Source organism: Mustela nigripes, chromosome 4 (genome assembly GCF_022355385.1).
Source record: "Mustela nigripes isolate SB6536 chromosome 4, MUSNIG.SB6536, whole genome shotgun sequence".
Taxonomy (NCBI): domain Eukaryota; kingdom Metazoa; phylum Chordata; class Mammalia; order Carnivora; family Mustelidae; genus Mustela; species Mustela nigripes.
The window spans coordinates 154,696,834-154,721,181 of NC_081560.1; the positions used below are offsets into that span (position 1 = coordinate 154,696,834).

At 43.7% G+C, this 24,348-nt stretch overlaps 1 protein-coding gene and 1 long non-coding RNA gene across 5 annotated transcripts in view; both read right to left on the reverse strand.

Moving 5' to 3' along the window:
- The window catches only part of LOC132016608 (uncharacterized), a 64,004-nt gene extending 60,472 nt beyond the window's left edge, over window positions 1-3,532 (reverse strand). Inside the window, exons 1-2 of one of the 2 annotated variants that reach the window (XR_009403957.1) lie at window positions 2,650-3,532; window positions 2,037-2,095 (exon numbers count right to left, since the gene is read on the reverse strand). This is a non-coding gene — a long non-coding RNA (uncharacterized LOC132016608). Of the gene's footprint in view, window positions 1-2,036; window positions 2,096-2,289; window positions 2,396-2,649 lie in introns of those variants that run through there. The other variant, XR_009403958.1, reaches the window with a different exon arrangement.
- Window positions 3,533-3,867: 335 nt separating this feature from the next.
- LOC132016607 (uncharacterized) lies at window positions 3,868-24,267 on the reverse strand. Of its 3 annotated transcripts, none has more exons than XR_009403955.1 (3): window positions 23,661-24,061; window positions 23,289-23,353; window positions 3,895-4,640 (listed from the first exon to the last, which is right to left on the reverse strand). XR_009403955.1 is itself a non-coding variant. In XM_059398085.1 (3 exons), the coding sequence occupies exons 1-3, from the start codon at window positions 24,180-24,182 to the stop codon at window positions 7,943-7,945; spliced, it is 690 nt and encodes a 229-aa protein (XP_059254068.1). In that variant the 5' UTR covers window positions 24,183-24,267; the 3' UTR covers window positions 7,715-7,942. The 3 variants fall into 3 exon arrangements, 1 of the variants encoding a protein (XP_059254068.1); XM_059398085.1 differs by lacking the exon at window positions 3,895-4,640 and adding an exon at window positions 7,715-8,045 and having other exon boundaries at window positions 23,661-24,267; XR_009403954.1 differs by lacking the exon at window positions 23,661-24,061 and having other exon boundaries at window positions 3,868-4,640; window positions 23,289-23,654.
- Window positions 24,268-24,348: the final 81 nt, after the last annotated feature.

A 24,348-nucleotide genomic window follows, 5' to 3' on the forward strand; every position in this document is an offset into this window, starting at 1 on the left:
TAAATAAATAAAATCTTTAAAAAAACAAAACAAAAAAACCATGTTGTGTTTGTTACCTGGACAATGGGCTGGTTGGTGATAACATTTGGTAAGAGATAAAGAAGGGCAGCAGGGGGGTGGCTGTTAATAACAACTTTCTGTTTGGATCTGTAGATGAGCTATAAAGAAATGTCCAGCAGAGTTGGCCATTAGGGTCCAGGGTAAGGGAATGGTCTGGACTAGAGACCAGATTCAAGCATCCCAGCAAATGGCACATCCCCAGAAGTCTGAAGAGATTCGCCCACAAGACCAGGAGAGTGAGCACAACAGGAGATCAGTAATGGACACTGTGGAAGAAACAATAATAAGAGGCAAGAACAGGAGGAAGACACTGTGGAAAAGACAGAAAAGAAATAATCACAGGAGGAGGAATAGACTAGAAACCAACCAAGAAGACTCCCTACAAGGGGCGCCCGAGTGGCGCCCGAGTGGCGCAGTGAGTTAAAGCTTCTGCCTTCAGCTCAGGTCATAATCCCCAGGGTCCTAGGATCCAGCCCCACATCAAGCTCTCTGCTCAGCAGGAAGTCTGCTTCCTTTCCTCTGTCTCTGCCTGCCTCTCTGCCTACTTGTCTGTCAAATAAATAAAATCTTAAAAAAAAAAAAAAAAGACTTTCTAGGAGAGACTGGACATGGGCACCAAAACTGGACAGAATGCTCAATTCACTGAACTCAAGGTAATTTAAGTACTAAAGTAACCATGACATTTGCCATAATAAGATCTCCATTGCCTCTTACCAGACAGACCCAACAAGTGATTTGAAACATGAAAGGGAAATGGGGACATATTTGCTAGAAAACACAACTTTAATCCATCTGCTGCACAATCAATTTATAATATTAAAGGAGATTATCTATATCTATCTATCTATCTATCTATATTATTCATTCTTCCTTGGAGACATGGTTCTATGCCTAGATCAAGTGGGATCATTAGAAAGAAGTCTATGGGACCATGGTGGCACCTGGGCCTATAGAAACCTGGATGGACTGAATTCTCCTTCAACACAGTGTGCCCTGCTTCCCTTGAGGAGCAATTATAGGCAGCAGGCTATATTGATTTCCCCTAATCCCTGAGAGATTATTTACTGTTACCTACAGGAAAATCAGAACAGGAACATTTTTTAGAACTCTTACTTCGCATGAGGAATTACCACGACAATTTAAGAGCCAGTTCAAATCATGCAACAAAGAATGTCTTTCAGAAAAGTCAGACAGGGGGTGCCTGGGTGGCTCAGTGGGTTAAGCCGCTGCCTTCAGCTCAGGTCATGATCTCAGGGTCCTGGGATCAAGTCCCGCATCGGGCTCTCTGCTCAGCAGAGAGCCTGCTTCCCTCTCTCTCTCTCTCTGCCTGCCTCTCCATCTACTTGTGATTTCTCTCTGTCAAATAAATAAATAAAATCTTAAAAAAAAAAAAAAAAGAAAGAAAAGTCAGACAAATTTAGGAGCACCTGGTTGGCTCAGTCACTGGAGCATATGATTGCTCAGTCACTGGAGCATATGATTCTTGATCTCAGGGTTATGAGTTCAAGTCCCACGCTGGATGTGGAGCCTACTTTCAAAAAAATAAAAATAAGAATAAAGTGGTGCCTGAGTGCCTCAGTAGGTTGAGCGTCTCTTATTTCTGCTGGAGTCATGACCTCAGTGGTGGGAATAAGCCCTGAGTCAGGCGCCTCACAGAGTCTGCTTGAGATTCTCCCCCTACTTATTTTCCCCATTCTGCTCCTCCCCTCACCACATGCACTCTCTTTCTCTAAAGTAAATAAACAAAATCTTGGGGGTGGGGGGTACCATACAAAAGAAAAATCAAACTTGGCTGTAATATCATAAAACCTGCATATTTCTGCATACCACTTAGTCCTGATATTGATGCATTCCTGGATATTTTCTCTGAAGCTGATTTTCATCTATTTCTGTATTTCCATTTTAAACTATTGACCCTTGAAAGCCTCAGACAGTCACAGTAAACAAAACAGGGAGAAGAACAATAAACAACTCACCTGAGATCTATTCATTTTCTGTGGAACTAGGATACATGCAGGGAACTACAAAGGTGGAGCTAGGGGAGAAGAAAGAAAGAATAATCACAAGAGATCTGACTTGCCTCAAACCTCCTGGATTCTCCGGCCTATAAAACTCCACCTCACTAGCTGGAAAAAACGCCCTCCTGTTAGAGAACATCCTTTGGTCCTTAACTACCTTTGCGGTAGTTTCTCAGTCTTTTGAGAGAAACTCGTTTTGACTTAACTGTACCTGAAAATCGGACTATTGGTTAGGCCACAAATGAACAGGATAACCTCTCTAGCTCTGTGTTTTTCATCTTTCATTGCAAGCAGAAACAGGTAATTCAGGAAGTTCTTTCCGGCACTACTTTCTGCGTCTGTGAAACCAGAAAGGCGGAAGCAACCACATGTCTCAGTGCTACATGCGGTATGAGAGCCCCTCGGGATCTGAAAACAGCGGAGGCTCTGAAAGAAGTCAAAGGCTGTTAGGGAGGTCTGAGAGAGAATTTTCCTGGTGGTAGATGGTTCTTTCCTTCCCCCAGGCCATTCTCTCTCAGACTTTCAAATGAAGGGACTTGTCCTTGGCAGGCCTGCCTTAGCCCCAGCTCACCCAGCTCGCCTCTCCCAAAGCTTGGCTCCGACCTCAGGCTGTCAGCAGTTTGAAGAGTGGCTTGCAGAACACAAGGATCCCATATTACTACTAGCAGCGTGAATCTAGCGTCCGCTCTATCTCAGCCTCCTCCTCCTCTGCTCTGCAGCCCTGGTGGGAGGTCGCCATTCAGACTGGCCATCTGCCAGGTGGGATTCCGCTTTACTTTAGGAGTTGGTTTGTTCCTAGGAAGCAGGGCTGGAACGGCCAAAACCATTTAGTTGTAACCTACCATAAGGGTCTTAAATCATGAACTCCCTGTACCCCGGAATCTTGGGCTGGGCCTTCAAAACACCCAAACCAGGACCACTGAGGACACACAGGCTGGACAGTTCAGACCAGGCCCGTAACCAACCATTATGATGTGTGACCCAAGAAGCCCACAGAGACGCCAAGAATCCCAGAAATACAAATGTCCCACGACAAAGCGGATTCCACATTATACTCGACGACAATGCCCCCTGGCTCAGTGCTGGGTGGGCTACGACGCCGGATTTAGGCACAACCCTTTTGAAAGAGGCGACAGCTGTGGATGTGCCTCCTAGCGCCGCCTCCGCCGGCTGCGCGGTCTGAGGCGCTCGCTGGCCTGTTTTGACTCTCTGTTTCCTAATCTGCTAAAGCGGAACGGTGGAGACTCCCTGCAACAATCCCTGAGCGCGCGGCGGCCTCCGAACAGAAGCCGCCTACACTGTCAAGCCTGAGAACCCCCAGGCCCGGATAGATGAACAAAGGTCGAGCCGCGATCGGCCCGCCCGGGTAGCTCTAGCGGGTTGGGACCTGAGGCCCAAGGCCCGCCCTTCCGCAGGCGCAGCTCATTTTCAACACGGGCGGCGCCCCAACGGCGCTACAGTACCCGCCTCGCCCAGGGCAAGGCCCTGCGTGGGCGGCGCATGCGCCGAAACGCTCGCCCCCGGGCTCCCGCGCAACGCAAACCCGGAACCAGGAGGGGCGTTTCCCGTCAGGCCCCGCGGCAGGAGGCCCGCCCCGGAGAGGGCGGTGGGGCCGGAGCTGCGTCGGGGAGAACCGCCAGGGGGCGTGAGGCCGACTTTCAGCTTCGCAGACTGACCAGAAGGGAACGCTCGAGAAAAATACAGACAGTGCGAACATTATAAAAGAAAACAAGCCCGTGACCGCAGAGCTTTTCCTACCACAGAGCTGGTGGTGTCGGCAGTAGTCGTAATGATAATAAAATGATAGTGCCAGCTTCTCAAAATTGCTTGTAATGCATAAAAATTATAGATGAATAAAAATACACACAAACTAAAAACGACTACCACACGCAGCCCGATCTCCCGTGGATGACTGTGCACAATCTTTATACAAATGCATTTTAAGGGCATTATACAAATGCATTTTAAGGGTATGACTATTATAGCATGTTTTCAGTGAAGAATATAAACATTTTCTCGGTCAATATATGTCCCGGCTCTTACTGATAATTTCAAATAGAAAATTTGAAAGAATTCAATGAGCACACATAAACACCTCACCTAGAGTCAACAGCTGTTATATTTTGCCAGGTTTATTTTATCTATCTAAATGTATAGTCAGTCATTTATGATGACACTTCAGCCCTGAATATGTCATCATTGATCTGATAAGATTAAGGACGTACTCCTACATGATCACAATAACATTACCACACAGTAATTCCACAAAAACCTTCTAGTATCAACTCCATATTCATATTTCCCCAATTGTTCCAAAATGTCTACTACAAAGATTTTGTTAAGTTTTTTGAAGTTGTTTTTTTTTTTTTTAAACCAGGATTCTGGGAGGCCTGAGTGGCTCAGTCAGTTGAGCAGCTGCCTTTGGCTCAGATCATGATCCTGGGATCCTGGGGTTCTGGGATCCTGAGGATGGAGTCCCACGCGGTGAGCTCCCTGCTCAGTGGGAATCTGCTTCTCTCCTTCTGCCTGCTGCTCCCTCTGCTTGTGTGCCTCTCTCTCTGTCTAAAAAATAAAGTATTTAAAATAAGTAAATAAATAAGTAAAATAAAAACCAGGATTCAACAAACCCCAAAACAATAAAACCCACACATTATAGTACATAGTAGTGATGTAAGGAATGGGTAAGTGAAAACAAGGCAAAATTTACTCTCTAGATAATGTAGTACTGATTTTCCCACTGGAATAAGTGTAGTAAGTGCATTCTCAAAGAGCATAAATCTACCAATAGGATAGAGAAATTTTGTTTTAATTCTGCTTCCTATTTTCTGGGATCAAGTCCCACATCTGGCTCCTTGCTCAGTCGAAGGCCTCGTTCTCCCTCTGCCTGCTGCTTCCCCTGCTTGTGTTAGCTCAAGCTTTCTCTCTGACAAATAAATAAATAAAATCTTTAAAAAATAATAAAAATAAAAGTTCCATTCCAAAGTTATCAATTTTCAGGCATGTTTTACAGCACAAGTATGAATACCACTCCTGAGTAAATATTTGGGTTAGTTGGTTTTAAAAAAAGATTTTTATTTCAGCAACACCAAATATTAGAGTGGCAACACGAGTCTGCAGATCATTCACAAAAGGAATGTTTCAAAGCACACAAACAGCACTTATACGAGACTGACACATGATAGTCAAATTTTGTGTGTTAAGTAATAACAAATACTGACCTCAAGTTACTGTTTAAGAGAATTTTAAAATTCTATGACTCCCAATAATTTTTTAAAATATTGAGAATCACATTATTTCAAACTTTGCATATAACATACAACTTTTCAAGTATTTATTCACATTATTTTAAATTTGCACAATTTAAATTCCCATAAAAATGTGACAGCACTGCATTCAACAGGCAGTCTTCTGCACGGTTCACATATGCATGAATTTCAGTCACCATGGTTTAGTTAAAAAATACCAGGACCCCAACAACATGATTCAAACTTCAGTTACCACTTTATATTAACTGTCAGTAATCACATAAAGTACAAACAGCTGCTAGCTCTTTGGTCTACAAATCACTACACTAATAATGGCTACACATCATGATCAGTGACAAGTCCCATCTCTCCTTTCAAAGTCTGTTGGTCACCAGTCACTGCAAATCTGTTCCTCAATTCACACAGGGACAGCAACAGTTGTAGTTGTGTGGGCTCTTTGTCTCCCGTTGGTAAACTGTTTTAGTTCCTGAGAATTGCAGAATTGTGAGCACATATGGATTCTGCCCAAATCTCTCCTGAGAGACAAATTCTAGCATAGCTTCTACCAACATAAGGCTGTGTCCTTATGATTATCCCAACCACTCCCATGCCCCCCCCCCCCCCCCACACACACACCTTGCTTGTCAGACACAGACAGACACACACAGATACACACACCATTAAAATGTCAGGCCAAAAAAACTCAACTCCGCCAGAATTTGCTGTTTGTGCCAGCCAACAGGGAGGACAGGCTGCTGACTTCCCTTAGAGTGTTCACTGTGAATTCTTCCTCTGTCCCTTTGAGATGTATATGTATCTCCTACAACTCAGACATAGCTCTGTCAAGGACCTGAAAGCCAGATCCTTGAAATGAAATGTATTCCTCGGGAAGGATAGGGCCTGTGTCTTTCAGTCTCTGTGGGAGGAAAGAATTCTAATTTCGATAATTACAGATGCAGCTGACCTAATTGCATTTGTCCTTTTTATTTTTTTTTTAGAGAGAGCAGGCTCTCAAGTGGGGGAGCAGCAGAGGGAGAATCTTAGGCAGGTTCCAGGCACAAGGTAGAGCCCCAGGTGGGGCTCGATCTCAGGACCCTGAAATCATGACCTGAGCCAAAACCAAGAGTTGGATGCTTGACTGGCTGAGCCACCCAGGCGCTCTGCATGTCTACTTTTTAATATTTCACTTTTCTGAGTCTCTCCTTGCTCCCCACCACATTCTCCTTTTAAAATATCCTATCACCTCTGCAAAATTAGAATGGAGCTCAACTCTTTCCCCTACTGTCAGTAGTTACTGAATAGAATCTATTTTCACCACCTTAACTAATGTCCAGCTGTGTTTATCTTTGATACCCTGAAGAAATGAGATGGATTCCCCACCCCAAGTTTGGTTTGGATGTTAAAACGGATGGCACCCTACATTTTTTAAGTTTATTATTATTATTATTTATTAGTTATTTATTAATTTTTAAATTTAGGTTGTTTATTCATATAATGGGGCTTTGTGGAGTGAATAGGGATAGTTACCACTCAATCCAAAAATGGCTTGTGAGAGCTTGGAAAAGACTGGCTTAAGGGTTTTATTGTAATTAAGGGGTGGCTGGAGCTGGGACTTGAACTTCCCTCCAGAGTCAGAGGGGAGCACATGGGTTTTCTCATCTGCTTGCTGTGACACAGGGCAGAGGGAGAAGAAAGGGGTAGAGCTGGAAGCTGTCATCAATCCAGGGTTAAATACAGAGTCAAACTATTATACAAACTCAAATGGCATTTTTTTTAAAATTAGATAACTAAGGGGGAATCGGCCAATGAAGATAAAATTACAACAAAGAAAGCGGAAGTTACAATGCTGGAAGTGAAACTCAAACCGAACATAGAGCTCCAGAAGCAATAGCTGGCCAGGGAGTATCAACACTGTCACCAATTTAAGGGCTCTAGATTTACAGCTCGAGGAACCTGCAGAAGGGGAACTCGACATAACTGACGGAAATGACAAAAGGGATGAAGTCCTAAGGAAGTGATGCTGTTTTTCTGTTTTGTTTCTTTCAGTCACTGTGTTAGTCTTCTATCAACTCGATATATTGATGTCCAGCAAACTGCTTGTGCACATACGAAAATAGTGAGACAAGTGTCCCTTTGCAATTTAGTTCTTAGGAAATTGCTACAGGGACGCCTGGGTAGCTCAGTCGGTTAAACATCTGCCTTTGGTCACGGTCCCAGCGTCCCGGGATCAAGTCCCGCATCAGGCTCCTTGCTCAGTGGAGAGCCTGCTTCTCCATCTGCCTTCCATTGTCCCTACTTGTGCTCTCTCACACACACCAAATAATCCTTAAAAAAAAAAAAAAAAAAAAAAAAAAAGACAGCTTTTTTAAAAAAAGGAAATTGCTACAATCACAGATTTTCAGGCGTTTATTATTTGTTTTACTAGTTATTTGTTATTTGTTACATAACGAATAACCCGTAATCTGGCGGCTTAAATTAAAAAATGTTTATTATCTCACACCACTTCTGAGAGTCAGGAGTAGCTCATCTCTATAGTTCTGTCTCAGGCTTTCTCTTGAGGTGGCAACACAGCTCTCAGCCAGGCTGCAGCCACCTGAAGGCTTGGCCAGGGCTGAAGGATCAGCTTCCAGGATGACACAACACATGGCTATTGGCAGGCGCCTCGCTTCCTGGCCTTGGGAGCGTCTCAACATGGCAACGGGCTTTTCTCAGGACAACCAGTCTGAGGCGGGTGGGGAGAGAACGAGAGACAGAAGACATAGTGTCCTTCAGAAACTTGCCCCAGAAGTGACATGCCGGGACGCCTGGGTGGCTCAGTTGGTTGGACGACTGCCTTCGGCTCAGGTCATGATCCCGGAGTTTCGGGATCGAGTCCCAGCTCCCAGCTCCAAGGGGAGTCTGCTTCTCCCTCTGACCTTCTCCTTGTTCATGCTCTCTCTGACTGTCTCTCTCTCAAATAAATAAAACCTTAAAAAAATTTTTAAAAAGTGACATGCCACTTCTGCTGCATTCTATTGATGGCACAGGCAACCCTCACACAATGTGGGAGGGGACTATACAAAGAGGTAAATCTGGGGGCAGGATTACTGAGAGTGACAAATTCCCAGAAGGAAGGAGAGTGTGATGTCCTCCATAGAAAGCAAACAGGCCGTGTGTGTGTGTGTGTGTGTGTGTGTGTGTGTGAAGTTCTTCGCACCCACCCATATTTCTCTTATTTCTCTTCTGGATGTTCTTCTGCATTTTTTCTTCCATTTTTCAACTCTTCCCTTGTATTCTGGTTTTCTCTTTGTAGCTTAAAAATGGTTCAGGGGTGCCTAGGGGCCTCCATCAGGTAAGCTTTCAACTCTTGATTCCAGCTTGGGTCCTGATCTCGGGGTTTTGAGATAGGGCCCTGCCTCAGATAGTGGGGAGTCAGCTTGAGATTCTCTCTCTCCCTGCTCGCACTCTCTAAAAATATTTTAAAGAAATGGTTAAGATGATAAATATTGCAGGGCACCTGGGTGGCTCAGTCGGTTAAGAGGCTGCCTTCAGCTCAGGTCATGATCCCCAGGTCCTACAATGGAGCCCCGCATCCGACTCCCTGCTCGGTGAAGAGCCTGCTCTCCCTCTGGGCCTCTGCCTGCCACTCTGCCTACTTGTGCTCTCTCTCTCTCGGTCAAATAAATAAAATATTTTTTAAAAAAATAAAAAAGATAAATTTTGCTGTGTATATTGGCACCTGGCTGGCTCAGTTGGTAGAGTGTGAGGCTCCTGATCTCATGGTCCAGAGTTCAAGCCCCACATTGGGTGTGAGACCTACTTAAAAAATAGTAAAGTAAAATCCCTTTTTAAAAAGGTAAAAAAGGAGGTGCCTGGGTGACTCAGTGGGTTAAGCCTCTGCCTTTGGCTCAGGTGTGATCTCAAGGTCCTGGAATCGAGCCCTGCATCTGGCTCTCTGCTCAGCAGGAAGCTCTCTTCCCCCTCACTCTCTGCCTGCCTCTCTGCCTTCTTGTGATCTCTGTCAAATAAATAAATAAAATCTTTTTTTAAAAAGGCAAAAAAATTTAAGAGACTGTAATGATTAAAGATTTTTTAATCTGACAGGGATCTCTGGTTTCAAAAATTTCCAGAGATATTATCAAGATTTTTTTTTCCCAGATACTTCACTCAGAATGCATTAAGAATGTCCCAGATTCAGTAAATTCCTCTGGAGATAAAGGTAGACTACTATTGTTCTGACTGCTCCCCATGCCCAAAGGTGGAGATTAACACTGAGACATGTACAAATGCTCTTCCTTCTCACCCTTTCACATTCCTGTTTTGTTTTTTTTTTAAAGGTGGAGGAGGCGGATCTAGCAATAGGGCATTGGGATAAAACTAAATCCATACATTCATTCAGTAATTAATTATCATGACCCAGAATACCTCTTTCTCTTCTGTGAAATACTCTTTCTTCCCTAATCTCATTCCCTTTCACCATTTTAGACCTGGCAGTGCTGTAGTTCAGTAGAAATATAATGAGATGGGGTGCTCAGTTGGTTGAGCTCAGGTGGCTCAGTTGGTTGAGCATGACTCTTGGTTTCATATCTGACTTGGTTTTGGCTCAGGTCATGATCTCAGAGTCAGGTCATGATCACAGGGTTGTGGGATGGAGTCGAGCATTGGGGTCTGCCCTTAGCTCAGAGTCTGCTTGAGATTCTGTCCCCCTTCTTCTCCCTTCCCCTCTGGTCCTCCCCACTGGTCACATACTCTCTTTTTGTCTAAAAATTACAAATGTTTTTAATTTTTAAAAAAGAAATATAATGAGAATCATATATGTAATTTTAAATTTTATTTAAAATAAGAAACAGGTGAAATTAACTTCAATAACATTTTTTTAAATATTCAAAATATTATTTCCACATGTAATCAATACAAAAATTATCAAGGTACTTTACATTTTTTATTACAAAGAGTTTTATGCCTCTGATATTTATTTCACACACTTTCATCAATTTGGATTTTATAAGTCCCTTATTCTTAGCATGCTATCGTCCTCCTCCTCTGAGAACCAGTACAGTTTTTACTTGAGATGCAGGAACACTTTTCTAATACTCCACTCCTCTTTCATCCTACCACTAATTAGTAGGCATTATAAACTCTCCAATAATAAAACGATGTGAAATTTGAAACTGACAGTGCTTTTCCAAATAGATTGCTAATATGATCAGCACAGTGAAAGTGTTGTCAATCAATTTCCAGATGAGGAAATGGAGACAATACAATGAAGCTTTTTTTTTTTTTTTTTGTACTAAGTCTTCAATATCTGGTGTGTATTTCACACTTAAGAGCATCTCAATTCAATTACTAAATTTTCATCAGAAATATTTTATCTGGGGTGCCTGGGTGGCTCAGTCGTTGAGCCTCTGCCTTTGGCTCAGGTCATGATCCCAGGGTCCTGGGATTGAATCCCGAATCGGGCTGCCTCCTCAGCGGGAAGCCTGCTTCTCTCTCTCCCACTACCCAGCTTGTATTCCATCAATCCCTGCCTCTCTCTCTGTCAAATAAATAAAATTTAAAAAGAAAAGAAATATTTTATCTGTATTTAGATTTCATAAAATTTACTATTTATTTTTATTATTTTTATTTTTTTAAAGTTTTTATTTATTTATTTGACAGAGAGGGATCACAAGTAGGCAGAGAGGCAGGCAGAGAGAGAGGAGGAAGCAGGCTCCCCACCAAGCAGAGAGCCCGACGCGGGGCTCGATCTCAGGACCCCGAGATCATGACCCAAGCAGAAGGCAGAGGCTTAACCCACTGAGCCACCCAGGTGCCCCCAAATTTACTATTTTTAAAAAAGATTTTATTTATTTGACAGAATGAGAGCACAAGCAGGCAGAGTGTGAGGGAGGAGCAGGCTCCCTGCTGAGCATGGAGACAGATGCAGGACTCAATCCCAGGACTCTGGGATCACAACCTGAGCCGAACGCAGATGCCCAACCAGCTGAGCCACACAGAAGCCCCTAAAATTTACTACTGAAAAAATATTTATATACCAAATCATTCCAGGCACATTTAAAAGTTTTCCGTAATACCAGTAACTAAATTAAGTATCTGTATTTTTTCCCCAAATATCTATATTTAATACACACTTACATTAAAATTAAAAGGAGGGATACCTGGGTGGCTCAGTTGGTTAAGCCCTCGACTCTTGGTTTCAGCTCAGGTCATGATCTCATGGGTCGTGGGATCGAGCCCCTTAGCCTTGGGCTCCATGTTCGGCAGAGTCTCTGCTTGAAAGATTCTCTCCCTCTGCCCCTCCCCCTGAGCATGCTCACTCACTCCTTCAAAATAAAAAAATAAATAAATAAATCTTTAAAAAACTAAAAGGAAAAATTCAGGTTTTTTGTTTTTAAGATTTTATTTATTTAACAGAGAGAGACACTGAGCAGGGGAAGTGGGAAAGGGAGAAGCCGGCCTCCCAACAAGCAGGGAGCCCCAAGAGGGCCCTGATCCAGGACCTTGGGATCATGATCTGAGACAAAAGCAGATACTTAACGACTGAACCTCCCAGGCATCGGGAAAAATTCGGTTCTTTAGTCACAACAGCCACATTTCAAGTGTTCAACAGCCACATGTGGCTTCGTATCAGACAGGGCAGTTTTAGGCAAACATTCTTTTTAAGGAATTCTTTTGTGAGAATCCCAATTTGTGTTTCCACAAGATTTGTATTTATCTCTTCATTATACTTAGATTTCATTATGTGTGTGAGGGGTTTTATATCTTTTTTTTTTGGAATTACGCTCTGTGATGTTAAAAAAGGTATCACTCTTAGTCATCTTTCTATTTCCAGGGCCTGGCACCATTCCTGACCAAAACAGGGGCTCGGGCAAGTTGTTACATTTAGTAAACAAACTAGTACTGTAGTGAGTTTAATTGCGGCCTCCCAAAAGGATTATGTCCAAGTCCTAATCCCTGGAACGTGTGAAGGTGACCTTATTTGGAATAAGGTTCTTTGCAGGTATATAATTAAAGAATCTCACGATGAGATCATCCTGGATTAGGATGGGCCCTAAATCCAATGACGGGTGTCCTTATAAGACACAGAAAAGGAGCTGTACCGAGATAACATAGAAGAAAAAGCCATGTGAAGATGGTAGCAGAAATGGTAGGGCAGCCACCAACCGAGGAACACCAAGGACTGCCGGAAGCCATGAAAAGCTAGGAGAGGGGACTGGCATGGAGCCCCTCTCAGAAACACCAGATAAGAGTCGATTTTACCAACCCCTCTGGCTTCTATAGACCTGTGAGAGAATTTCTGTTTAAAGCTACCACATTTGTGGCAATTTGTACAGCAGCCTTAAGAAAATAGTAGTATCATGGCCACAGATTACAATCACGGCGGGAGGCAGACCTCTCGCAGGAGCACCTGAGCTGCTAAAGCACCTCCCCGGATTTTATTAATAACCAAAGAGGGTTCTTGTGACTGGAATATAGAAAATACACCATAAGACTCTGAACATGATTTTAGAACAGGACCAGGGAGATAATACACTCTTGTAACAGAACTAAAGATTTCTGATAGCCCAATGCAACATTTTACTAATGATTTAACATGAAGAGAACCCCATCAAATTAAATCTGGTAACCAAGGGGCGCCTGGGTGGCTCAGTGGGTTAAAGCATCTGCCTTCAGCTCGGGTCATGGTCCCGGGGTCCTGGGATCGGGCCTCGCATCAGGCTCTCTGCTCCGCGGGGAGCCTGCTTTCTCCTCTCTCTCCTCTCTCTCTCTGTCTGCCTCTCTGCCTACTTGTGATCTCTGCATGTCAAATAAATAAATAAAATCTTTAAAAAAAAAATCAGGTAACCAAATAAAATCTCAAAAAAAAAAAAAAACTACCTAGACTTTTTTACACAATGAGTCTTTTTTTAATCCATTCTGATCATTTCAGTTGTTTAATTGGTTTGTTTATACCATTTCTATTTCATGCCAAAAAGAATTTAACACAGCAGGCCTGAACCTGCTAACCTTATCAAGGCCTGCTTGCAAGGCTGGTCCCTGGCTGGCATCTGAGAACTGGCCTGGTAAACAGTTGCCTACACTCATACAAAACTTTCCCTAAATGGTAAGAGTGGCCCACGGCACTTAAACTGACAAACAAAATGTATGCCGGACACCTGCTTTCCTTCGGAGCATCTGGAATTTCAGCGACTGGCACGGTAACGCCAGCAATGTGTGCCTCCATGACTCCTGAGGAAGAACGTGAATTCCTAGCCTCTGGTGAGCTTCCCGCGTAGACAGCGCTTCACAAAAGTTGTTGCTACTTGTTGCTGGGGGAATTCAGTGCATCCTGTCTCACTCCAGTAAGGGGAGTCTGGGAAGCTCAGGTCTGGTTTCTTTTAGATATCACCCCATGAGCCTTTTTCCCTCTGGTGAGTCTGCTTTGGGTCCTTATAATGTAATAAATCTTAGCCACAAGGATAACCATATCCTGAGTCCTTGAATCTTTCTGCGAAAGATAATTTAACTTGGTAATAGCAATTTTAGTTAAAATGTTTCACTTTAACAAAACAGACTTAAAATGAACTACAAGGGGGCACCTGCATGGCTTAGTGGGTTAAGTGTTTGCCTCTGGCTCAGGTCATGACGCTAGGGGGTCCTGGGATAGAGCCCCTCTTGGGGTTCCCTGCTTGGTGGGAAGCCTGCTTCTTCCTCTCCCTCTGCCTCCCCACTCAGCTCGTGCTCAATCTCTCTCCCATAAATAAATAAAATCTTTATAATAAATAAAATAAAATAAAATGAACTAACGTTAAAAAGAAAGCTTTAAGGGACGCCTGGGTGGCTCAGTGGATTAAGCCGCTGCCTTTGGCTCAGGTTATGGTCTCAGGGTCCTAGGATTGAGCCCCACACCTGCCTCAGCATCCCTGCTGAGCAGGGAGCCTGCTTCCCCCTCTCTCTCTGCCTGACTCTCTGCCTACTTGTGATCTCTCTCTCTGTCAAATAAATAAATAAAATCTTAAAAAAAAAAAAAAAGAAAGCTTTAAATTGAGGCTTCACAATTTCATATAATCACAAAGACCAAAAACCTACAGTATCATGTTTCTTTTTTTTTTTTTTAAAGATTTTATTTATCTACTTGAGAGAGAGACAGTGAGAGAGAGCATGAGTGAGGAGAAGGTTAGAGGGAGAAGCAGACTCCCCATGGAGCTGGGAGCCCGATGCGGGACTCGATCCCGGGACTCCAGGATCATGACCTGAGCCGAAGGCAGTCATCCAACCAACTGAGCCACCCAGGCGTCCCCAGTATCATGTTTCAATTTACAAACTGAATGTTGTTAAATCTTAACTTACCTTAAGGATTATAAAGAAAAACAGATTAGAGGAGCACCTGGCTGGCTCAGTCATAAAAGCATGTGATTCTTTAAAAAAAAAAAAAAAAAAAAAAAAAAAAAATATATATATATATATATATATATATATATATTTCTTGATTTTGGGGTTGTGAGTTTGAGCCCCACATTGGGTGTAGAGATTACTTAAATAAAAATAAAACTTAAGGGCGCCTGGGTGGCTCAGTGGGTTAAGCCGCTGCCTTCGGCTCGGGTCATGATCTCAGGGTCCTGGGATCGAGTCCCGCATCGGGCTCTCTGCTCAGCAGGAGCCTGCTTCCTCCTCTCTCTCTCTCTGCCTGCCTCTCTGCCTACTTGTGATCTCTCTCTGTAAAATAAATAAATAAAATCTTTAAAAAAAAAAATAAATAAAAATAAAACTTAAAAAAGAAAAACCAAAAAGATTAGGATACAAAGGGGCTCCTGGGTGGCTCAGTTGGCTGAGTGTTGGACTCTTGGTTTCCATTAGGGTTATGATGTCAAGGTCACGGGATGGAGGCCTGCATCAGGCTCTGCACTCAGCGTGAAGATTCTCTCCCTCTCCCTCTGCCTCTGTTCCTCCCCCTATTCACGTGTGCTCTCTCTCTCTCTAAAATAAATAAGATCTTAAAAAAAGGATTAGGATAAAAGAAATTATAAAAAAAGAATTTTTTTAAGATTTTATTTATTTATTTGACAGAGAGCACAAGCAGGCAGAGAGGCAGGTGGGGGGCGGGGGGGGGGGGGGGGGGGCAGGCTCCTGGCTAAAGCAGAGAGCCCGATTCCGGACTCGATCCCAGGATCCTGGGATCATGACCTGAGCCAAAGACAGAGGCTTTAACCCACTGAGCCACCCTGGTGCCCCAAGAAACCAAAAATTTTAAAAATGGTGAATCTAATTCCTTTAATTGAATTTTTCAAATATGTTTACAGCAACGTGGTATTTTTAGATATTTTATTTTTAGATATTTTATTTTTATTTTTTTATTTCACTGAAATAATTTCAATATGCACATTTAATTGCTGAGGTACACTACTACAATATAAACTGAAGCAAGCTCAAAATGCAAGAGACATTTTGAGGCATTACAAAATACTGAAAAGGAAATTTTTTTAAAATACTGATTTCACAATTTCATGGTACAAATCGGTCACACAGCTTCCACTTCTGTAATAACAAGCTGCACATTTTTCCTGGGCTCCCTGTATAAGATTAGATTGTAGCCAGTGGAGTTTTCCTATAAAACAAGCTATATCAGCTTGAGCTGTTTGACTAATACTATATATGACACTGCCCTTCAACCCTGAGCTGCTTCGATTCTGTGGGACTTGAATAATTTAATATATCTGTGTTCCACAGTTTCTTCCCCGCCCCCTTTTTAAGACCATTTGATATATCTTCTATTTAGAGTTAAACTAAAAAGGAAATGAACACTTGATACCCATCTTCAATGTTGGAAATTCTGTACAAATTCAGCAGACAGCACCAAGGTGAGCTGGGCCTCTAATGCCTTCAGGAACAAGCATCAGTGAAGGGACACTGGACAGGAGAGCATCAAACTAGTTTGGGTGCAATCTTTTGTGGCTGAAAACAAAGTAAAACTGAATAATTTTTCATTTAATATATGTAACAAGAATACATAATAAACATTATTTTCCCCATTTTATAGATGAGGAAGGTAAAGTGAAATATAAACGGCCTTAAGAATATCAAATGGGGGGTGCCTGGGTGGCTCAGTGGGTTGAAGCCTCTGCCTTCAGCGCAAGCCATGATCTCAGGGTCCTGGAATCGAGCCCCACATCGGGCTCTCTGCTTGGTGGGGAGCCTGCTTCCCTTCCTCTCTCTGCCTGCCTCTCTACCTACTTGTGATTTCTGTCTGTCAAATAAATAAATAAAAATCTTTAAAAAAAATATCAAATAGGTTTCAGAGCTGAGATTTAATCCCAAGACTCTTGATTCCAAAGCATGTACAGATACGCCCACCCCACCTACAAGCACTTTCTGATATTACAGAGAGTCTATAATTGAATGGAATCAAAATGACACTCAGAGCACATACTTCAGTAGGACTTTGGACCAAAAACTCTAAAAATGACAAAAGGTATTTTAAAAACATAAGTGGCTATCATTGCTGGAAAATGAGAAGCATCACCCTCAGTGGACATGCAATTTTAAAGGATTTAAAGATGGGATGACCACAGAGTTGGACCCACAGTTCAGGACCCTTGCATCCCTGGATGCAGATTTTTAAAAGCCTAAGAATAGCAGAAGATGACAGCATGAAAAGAGGCAAGAAGCACCACAGACAGTCGGAGGGCTGGGGCTCCCTCCTCCTCCAGCCCAGACGGCTGGAAAGCAGCTGTGGGTCCACTCCCAGGCGGACACAATTAGTATGACCAGAGCCTCAAAGAAGTGCCTTTGGTGTCTGGCAGCAACTAAGATACCTTAGGAATGCCACCTCACTACTGTCTCCCGCACCCAGACCACACAACGCTCCATCCTGTTGCCAGTAAAGGGTAGAAGTCAATAGTATTTGGAGTCACGCCAGCAGGACTCTCATATGACATCTGAGAAACACCAACACCCCAAAGAGTATTATGCAACCGGAAGGACAAAAACTAATACTGAAGGAAAATAAGCCAACACACCAAACAAGAGATTCTGAAAGATGTGTGTCTAATATATTCAAAGAAATATGAGAGACTAAGTCACCTGTAAAAGAATATCTTTTATGCAAAAGTTTTGTTAACTCTTACATTAAAAAATGGAAACAATGTAAGAAATAGGACAGTGGAATGATGGCTTTTTTTTAAGTCTACACTTTTTTTTTTAGATTTTATTTATTTATTTGACAGACAAAGATCACAAGCAGGCAGAGAGGCAGGCAGAGAGAGGAAGGGAAGCAGGCTCCCTGCCAAGCAGAGAGCCCAACACGGGGCTGATCCCAGGACCCTGAGATCATGACCTGAGCTGAAGGCAGAGGCTTTAACCCACTGAGCCACCCAGGCACCTCTGGAATGATGGTTTTAAAGTATTGAAAGATAAAACTTTATATGCAGAGATACTAAAAATATCTTTCAAAATAAAGGCAAAACTTCCAGTGCAGGACAAGATAGAGTAGCTATACCTCATATTCCCCAACTAAGTACAACTAAACATGCTGAACATTATATAAATAAATAAGACTAAAAGGTAGAGAGAAAATGGCAGATCAAGAAGGGATCTTAGGACCCAAGAAATGACATGATGTTGGGGTCCCTGGGTTTTCTTTTTGCCTCGTGTCTACCAACTATGTGTTAGAAAAGCCAGCAATCGGGACGCCTGGGTGGCTCAGTTGGTTAAGCAGCTGCCTTCGGCTCAGGTCATGATCCCAGCGTCCTGGGATCGAGTCCCGCATCGGGCTCCTTGCTCCGCAGGGGGCCTGCTTCTCCCTCTGACTCTGCCTTCCACTCTGTCTGCCTGTACTCGCTCTCTCTCGCTCTCTTTGACAAATAAATAGATAAAATCTTAAAAAAAAAAAAAAAAAGAAAGAAAAGCCAGCAATCTGGGGGTACCTAGGTGACTTAGTTGGTTAAACGTCCGCCTTTGGCTCAGGTCATGACCCCGGAGTCCTGGGATGGAGCCCCCACATGAGGCTCCCTGCTCGGCGAGGAGCCTGCTTCTCCCTCCCCGCTGTTTCTTCTTTCTCTCTCATTCTTATTCTCTCAAATAAATAATTATTTAAAAAAAAAAAAAAAAAGACCCGATGGAAAAAAAAAGCCACCAATCTGAAAATGTTAATGAATGCAGATTTTTATTTTTAAAGATTTTACTTATTGATTTGATGGAGAGAGACAGTGAGGGAGGGAACACAAGCAGGGGGAGTGGGAGAGGGAGAAGTAGGATCCCCACCGAGCAGGGAGCTCAATGTGGAGCTTGATCCCAGGACTCTGGCATCATGACCCAAGCTGAAAGCAGACACTTACCGTCTGAGCCACCCAGGCACCCCTGGATGCAGATTTTTAAAAGCCTAAGAATAGCATGCTTTTTCCAGCAAAAGGACAGGAGAGGGGCAGCCTTACAAGACAGAAAACTTTGAGATAATAAACACCTTGCTCCAGCCAAACTCCATAGACAAAAAGTGTGACAACACCCCTACCCATATCAGCAAAGGTTTAATAGGAAGCCTAGACTTACCCCTCTTCTAGTGCACCCTCCTATGAAGGTGCCGTCATTGAAGGTCCAGTGGGGAACCTGACAGCCACTACTGTCCAGTAGAATAAAGCATTCCTTCCATTCCCAATCTCCAGACTGTCAACAGAGGCCAAGTAGAGAACTTGGATTTCTACCTTAATGGGCAGCAATGAGATAGCATCTTTCCTTCTCTTGCCAGTGTGGTATCAGAGAAGAACTCCCAAAAACAGAAGATTTAGGGGATGCCTGGGTGGCTCAGTCAGTTGAGCATAGTAGGGCTCTTGATTTTGGATCAGCCATGAATGATCTCAGGGTCCTGGCATCAAGCCCGGCAACATGCTTTGTGCTCAGCGGGGAATCTACTTGAAGATTTTCCCTCCCTCTCTCTCTACCCCTCGCCCCTGCTCTCTATCGTTCTCTAAAATAAATAAATCTGGTCACCTGGGTGGCTCAGTCATTAAGCATCTGCGTTCAGCTAAGGTCATGATCTTAGAGTCCTGGAATGGAATCCCACATTGGACTCCCTGCTCAGTGGGGAGCCTGCTTCTCCCTCTATCCCATTACCCTGCTCATACGCTCACTCTCACTCTCACTCTCTCTCAAGTAAAATAAAATAAAAATAAAATAATAATAAATAGTAAATAATAAAAATAATAAAATAAAAAATAAAAATAAATAAATCTTAAGAACAACAACAACACAGAAGATTTAGTAAGAGTCAGAGCCTCAAAAAATTGCTCAAAACGTCCAGGATCCAATTTTAAAGAAATGTCATACCAAGAGCCATGAAAGCATTGGTGGTTCAGTGGTAGAATTCTCGCCTGCCAAGAGCCATGAAAATGCCACTTGAATGAGAAAAGAAAACCATTATCAACACTAATATCTGCAATATCTAACAAGGATTTTAAAGCAGCTATCACAAAAATGCTTCAGTGAGCAACTACGAACATGTTTGAAACAACTGAAAAAGTACAGAAGATTTAAAGAACCAAACAGAAATTCTATAACTGAGAAATATAATTACAAACTAAAAAACTCACTAGATGGGCCCAAAAGCAGAATGAAGAAGGGGGAGGGGGAGTAGCAGGGTATCAGTGAACTTGAATACAAATAATGGAAATTACTCAATCTGAATGACAGACAAAGAGCAGCAAAAAACCAGAACCAAACCTCAGGAAGGAACCTCTGGGACTGTAACAGAAGATCTAACATTCAGGGGCACCTGGGTGGTTCAGTGGATTAAGCCTCTGCCTTGGCTTGGGATGATCTCAGGGTCCTGGGATTGAGCCCCACATCAAGCACCACATCGGGCTCTCTGCTCAGCGGGGATCCTGCTTCCCCCTCTCTCTCTGCCTGCCTCTCTGCCTACTTGTGATCTCTCTCTCTCTCTGTCAAATAAATAAATAAATTTTTTAAATCTTTAAAAAAAGGGTGCCTGGGTGGCTCAGTGGGTTAAGCCGCTGCCTTCGGCTCAGGTCATGATCTCAGGGTCCTGGGATCGGGTCCCGCATCAGGCTCTCTGCTCAGCAGGGAGTCTGCTTCCTCCTCTCTCTCTCTGCCTGCCTCTTTGCCTACTTGTGATCTCTCTCTGTCAAATAAATAAATAAAATCTTAAAAAAAATAAAATCTTTAAAAAAAGTAAATAGAGCCCTAATAAAATATGGCCATATACTCCATTAGAATGGCTAAAATAAATATTTTAAGTTTTTAAAACCCACAATATCAAGAATTAGCAAACATGTCAAACTGCAACTCTCGTGCATTGCTAATGGGAAAATGGTACAGAAACTCTGGAAAAGTTTGGTAATTGTTTACAAAGTTAAACATTTACTCACTCTATAATCTAGCAGTCCCACTGGCTTGAGGGAGGTAAACTGGTATAACTGTTTTACTAAGTATCTTTATGTGAGGAAGTTAAATGTGGGCAAATTCTAGAACCCAGGAATTCTGCAATAGGGACGGTCTAAAGTAAGTCTGGCACATGTGACATAGTTTTGGAATATAGGTGAGGTTTGGTGGGGTGAGGTTGGGAGCTGACAGCCAAGAAAGAATTCATGAGATAAGAGAAGTTTCAAAAGGATCTTCATAAGCTAAAGAAGATACAGGATATCAGAGACCTCGCTATTGTCAAAGGGAGATTGTATTTCCGTTTAGCAAGTCAGTAACATTAAGACAATTAGGAGACAGGAGCTTCTGGAAGGATGATTATATTCTGCTTGCCTCAAGTATTTGTCAATGGGCTGCAGGTTATATGGACATTTAATTTTATCTACATTTCCTTCTGCCTTTGTTTCCTATATCACGGGTGCCCCCAGAAGACATGTGCTGGTTCAAAATACCACTGTTTATAATATCCCAAACTGGAAACAACTTATATGTCCTTTAACAGAATAGTGGAGAAGTAAGTTGTTGCCTGCTTATTAAATGGAATACTATAAAGCAGCAAAAAATATTATAGCTATATACTTGGTCTTAGAATAATCCTGTGAAGACAACAGACAAGGCTAATTAACAAAAGAAAGGCACTGAGGAAAACAGTGTGAAAACAATTAATATATAGAATCCAAAGACAAGCAAAACTGATGTGGTAAACAAAGGCAGAAGAAAAATTATTAAATTTCCTTATTACCTACAGAACCTTGACAAGTCCTTGAAACAGGCTGAGTGACATTCCTCTAGGGACTCAACTAACTTGATATTAATATTTTGCTAAGGTCAAAAGTCAATCCTGGCCTGACACCCCTTCCCCCTAAGATCCTGTAAGTCTACTTTAACACATAAAAATTCCTTCAGAAACTTCCCTTATCTCTAACCCCCTTAATCCCCCAATATATGTGTTGGTAATCATCCCCCAAGCATATGGCCCACCAATATACATATGAAGGGTCACATGACTAAGGTTTTATTAGACTGTAATAAATGACTTTTTCCTAACAATAGCTAGCCCCCTCAAGGTCCTGGAAACCTTGCTTCCAAAATTCCTTAGAGACTTACACTATTCCTAACCCCCTTCCAACTTGAAAGTATACAATGGGCCACACCTCATGACCCCATGGTAACTCTTTCTGCCCACGAGTCCTGTCCCCCTGCTTTAAAAAAATCATCTTTTTGGGCGCCTGGGTGGCTCAGTGGGTTAAACCGCTGCCTTCGGCTCGGGTCATGATCTCAGGGTCATGGGATCGAGTCCCGCATCGGGCTCTCTGCTCGGCGGGGAGCCTGCTTCCTCCTCTCTCTCTCTGCCTGCCTCTCTGCCTACTTGTGATCTCTCTCTGTCAAATAAATAAATAAAATCTTTTAAAAAAAAATCATCTTTTTGCACCAAAGACGTCTCAAGAATTCTTTCTTGGCTCTCGGCTTTGAACCCTAACATCTTTCCTACATCAAAACTATTCAATTCATTTTGGGGAGGAAGGAATAAAAACAATTTTAGTTAAATTCTAATTAAAAACAAGTAATTTAAAAGTATAAAGTTCAAAACAGTAATGGGGGCAGTTAATGATTGATACTACACCAAAAGTTATAAATCAGGGTAGAGCTCTATTAAGATTAGTGGTACATACACAGATTTTAGGTTAAGTAGTATTCTTATCACCTTGAAGACATGTTTCCCAATATAATCCTTATATGTCATATTTCTTATTTTTAAAATGAAAAAACCACTACACATGAAAATCTTGATCATACAGAAAGTATATGAGAGCCTGAGACAAAGCTCTGGACCCATTCCCACCCCTCTGAATTTAGGCTTATTCCAAGATGAGATGTCAAAAAGGAACCTGTGCAAAAAGCAGTCAAGGGTATGACTAGGAAAAGGTAAAGAAAAACAAACGGCTGACTACACACAGGCAGCAGCAAAGTGTGACCAAGAGACAAAGGAAATCAATGAGGAAATATTTCAGACTGAAGTGTTCAAATTTAGTAAAGCAAATAAAAGAAGAGCACAGAGAAGAGATGCAGATAAAAGAGGAAGAAGTAAAATTTCTGGAGAAGACAAGTTTAAAGGTTGGAAATTATTTCCTCAGGGAGGCAGGAAATGGCGATAGAAAGAAAAGTTTTTGAGTAATAAAGCCTTGTGCAAGTTTGTGACTCTTGAAATATGTGAATGTACTGCCTTTAATTAAGAGCCCCCACCCCCACCCCTCCACGTCTCACTACCCTTAAAGGTGTCCCTGCAGGCTGGCGCAGACGTCTCAGATCTGCGGGTCTAGGACTCCCCCGCCATCCCTGGCCTAAGAAAGGGATTCCTCAAACTCAGTCCCTCTAGATCCCCTCATCTCCATCTTCCCAGATGGACTGGCGATTCCCCCCCACTGGAGCCAAGAATCTTGGCTCCCTCTACAACGAATCCTCCCCCCCCGACTCCCCACATACACACACACTGTCCCCACACGCAAGGGCCCAGTTCTCGGTGGGTCCCAGTAGTGCGGCCCTCAGCCTCGGACCCGCCGCCGGTCCCGCCCCTCACCTCGGGATCCGAGTCTCCACGCTCCCGCTCTTCACATCCCGCACCTCGATCGTCCCTCTGAGCACCTAGAAGAGGGTGGAACGCGGGGAGCTTGGCAGTAGTAGCTGAGGCAGTTGAGGCTAGTTTACCATCACCATGGAAACCCCTGGCAGCGCGCCCTGGGCGGGGCCTCCGCCGGGCGGGGTCTACCGCAGCGCAGGCCCGAGTGCACAACTCTCGCCCGACAGGCGCACGCCATGTTGGGCTTGCTCGGTCCCTGCTCGGTCCCTGCTCGGTCCCTGCTCGGTCCCCGCTCGGCCCTGTACCCAGCACCCAGGAGCCACAGCCCGGGAGCCCGCGCACCCGCCGGCCTGTTTCCCCGCAGAACCCCACCTCTCCGGGAAGATGGAGCTGGAAGTGGAGCGCGGCTGGGTGCGGGCGAGGCCGCGAAGGCGCCATTGTGACGCGCCCGGCCGGGAGTGGAGAGTGGCGCGCCCAGGGTGTGCGGGATCCGGGACCCGCGGAGGGGGGCCGGAGGGCAGCGGCCGGCAGAGCAATCCTGAGCCCCGGAAAGTACAGACTGAAAAGCACCCCAATCAATGAGCCCCAAAGACGCCTGGGTCGAAGGCCACCGTGAGAGGAGAAAATGGGAGCCATTTCCTGCCGAGGGAGAAAGAAGGAACCGAGAACAGCGGAGACATAAAGGCGGCTCCCAAGGGCGGAGTTTGAGGAGCCGGCGCGGGCTGTGCTCCCGGCTCTTGGGTCGCTACTCCGCACTATCGGGTCGCTTCTCCTGGCACCCGGTTCTCCCGGAGGGCAGGGCTTTGGCCCTCTGGCCTGGTTCTCAGAGACAAGGCGGGGGGGTGGGGGGACGAGAATGTTCGTTGCTGGAGAAATGCTCCAGTTCGATGTCATTTGAGTTCCTATTACATCCAGGCCACCCGTGTTTTTGCTCTAAACGAGACAGACTGAACTTGTCAGCCCTTGATGGGGAGTTGCTCGTTAAGCACATGTACACAGCTGGAATTAGCAGTATCGCGGACCAGAGTTGCCATTTCTGTAGCAAAAGCTGCTAAGCAGT

Bases quoted from the DNA above. Each gene is read 5' to 3' on its own strand.
- LOC132016607 (XM_059398085.1), bottom strand. From the start codon at position 24,182: ATGACATCGAACTGGAGCATTTCTCCAGCAACGAACATTCTCGTCCCC. The intron at 23,354-23,660 runs GTGGGGTTCTGC...ACCCTCTTCTAG, and splicing joins AGCTCCATCTTCCCGGAGAG to GTGCTCAGAGGGACGATCGA. The intron at 8,046-23,288 runs GTGAGGGGCGGG...CACCCGCCTCAG, and splicing joins GTGGAGACTCGGATCCCGAG to ACTGGTTGTCCTGAGAAAAG.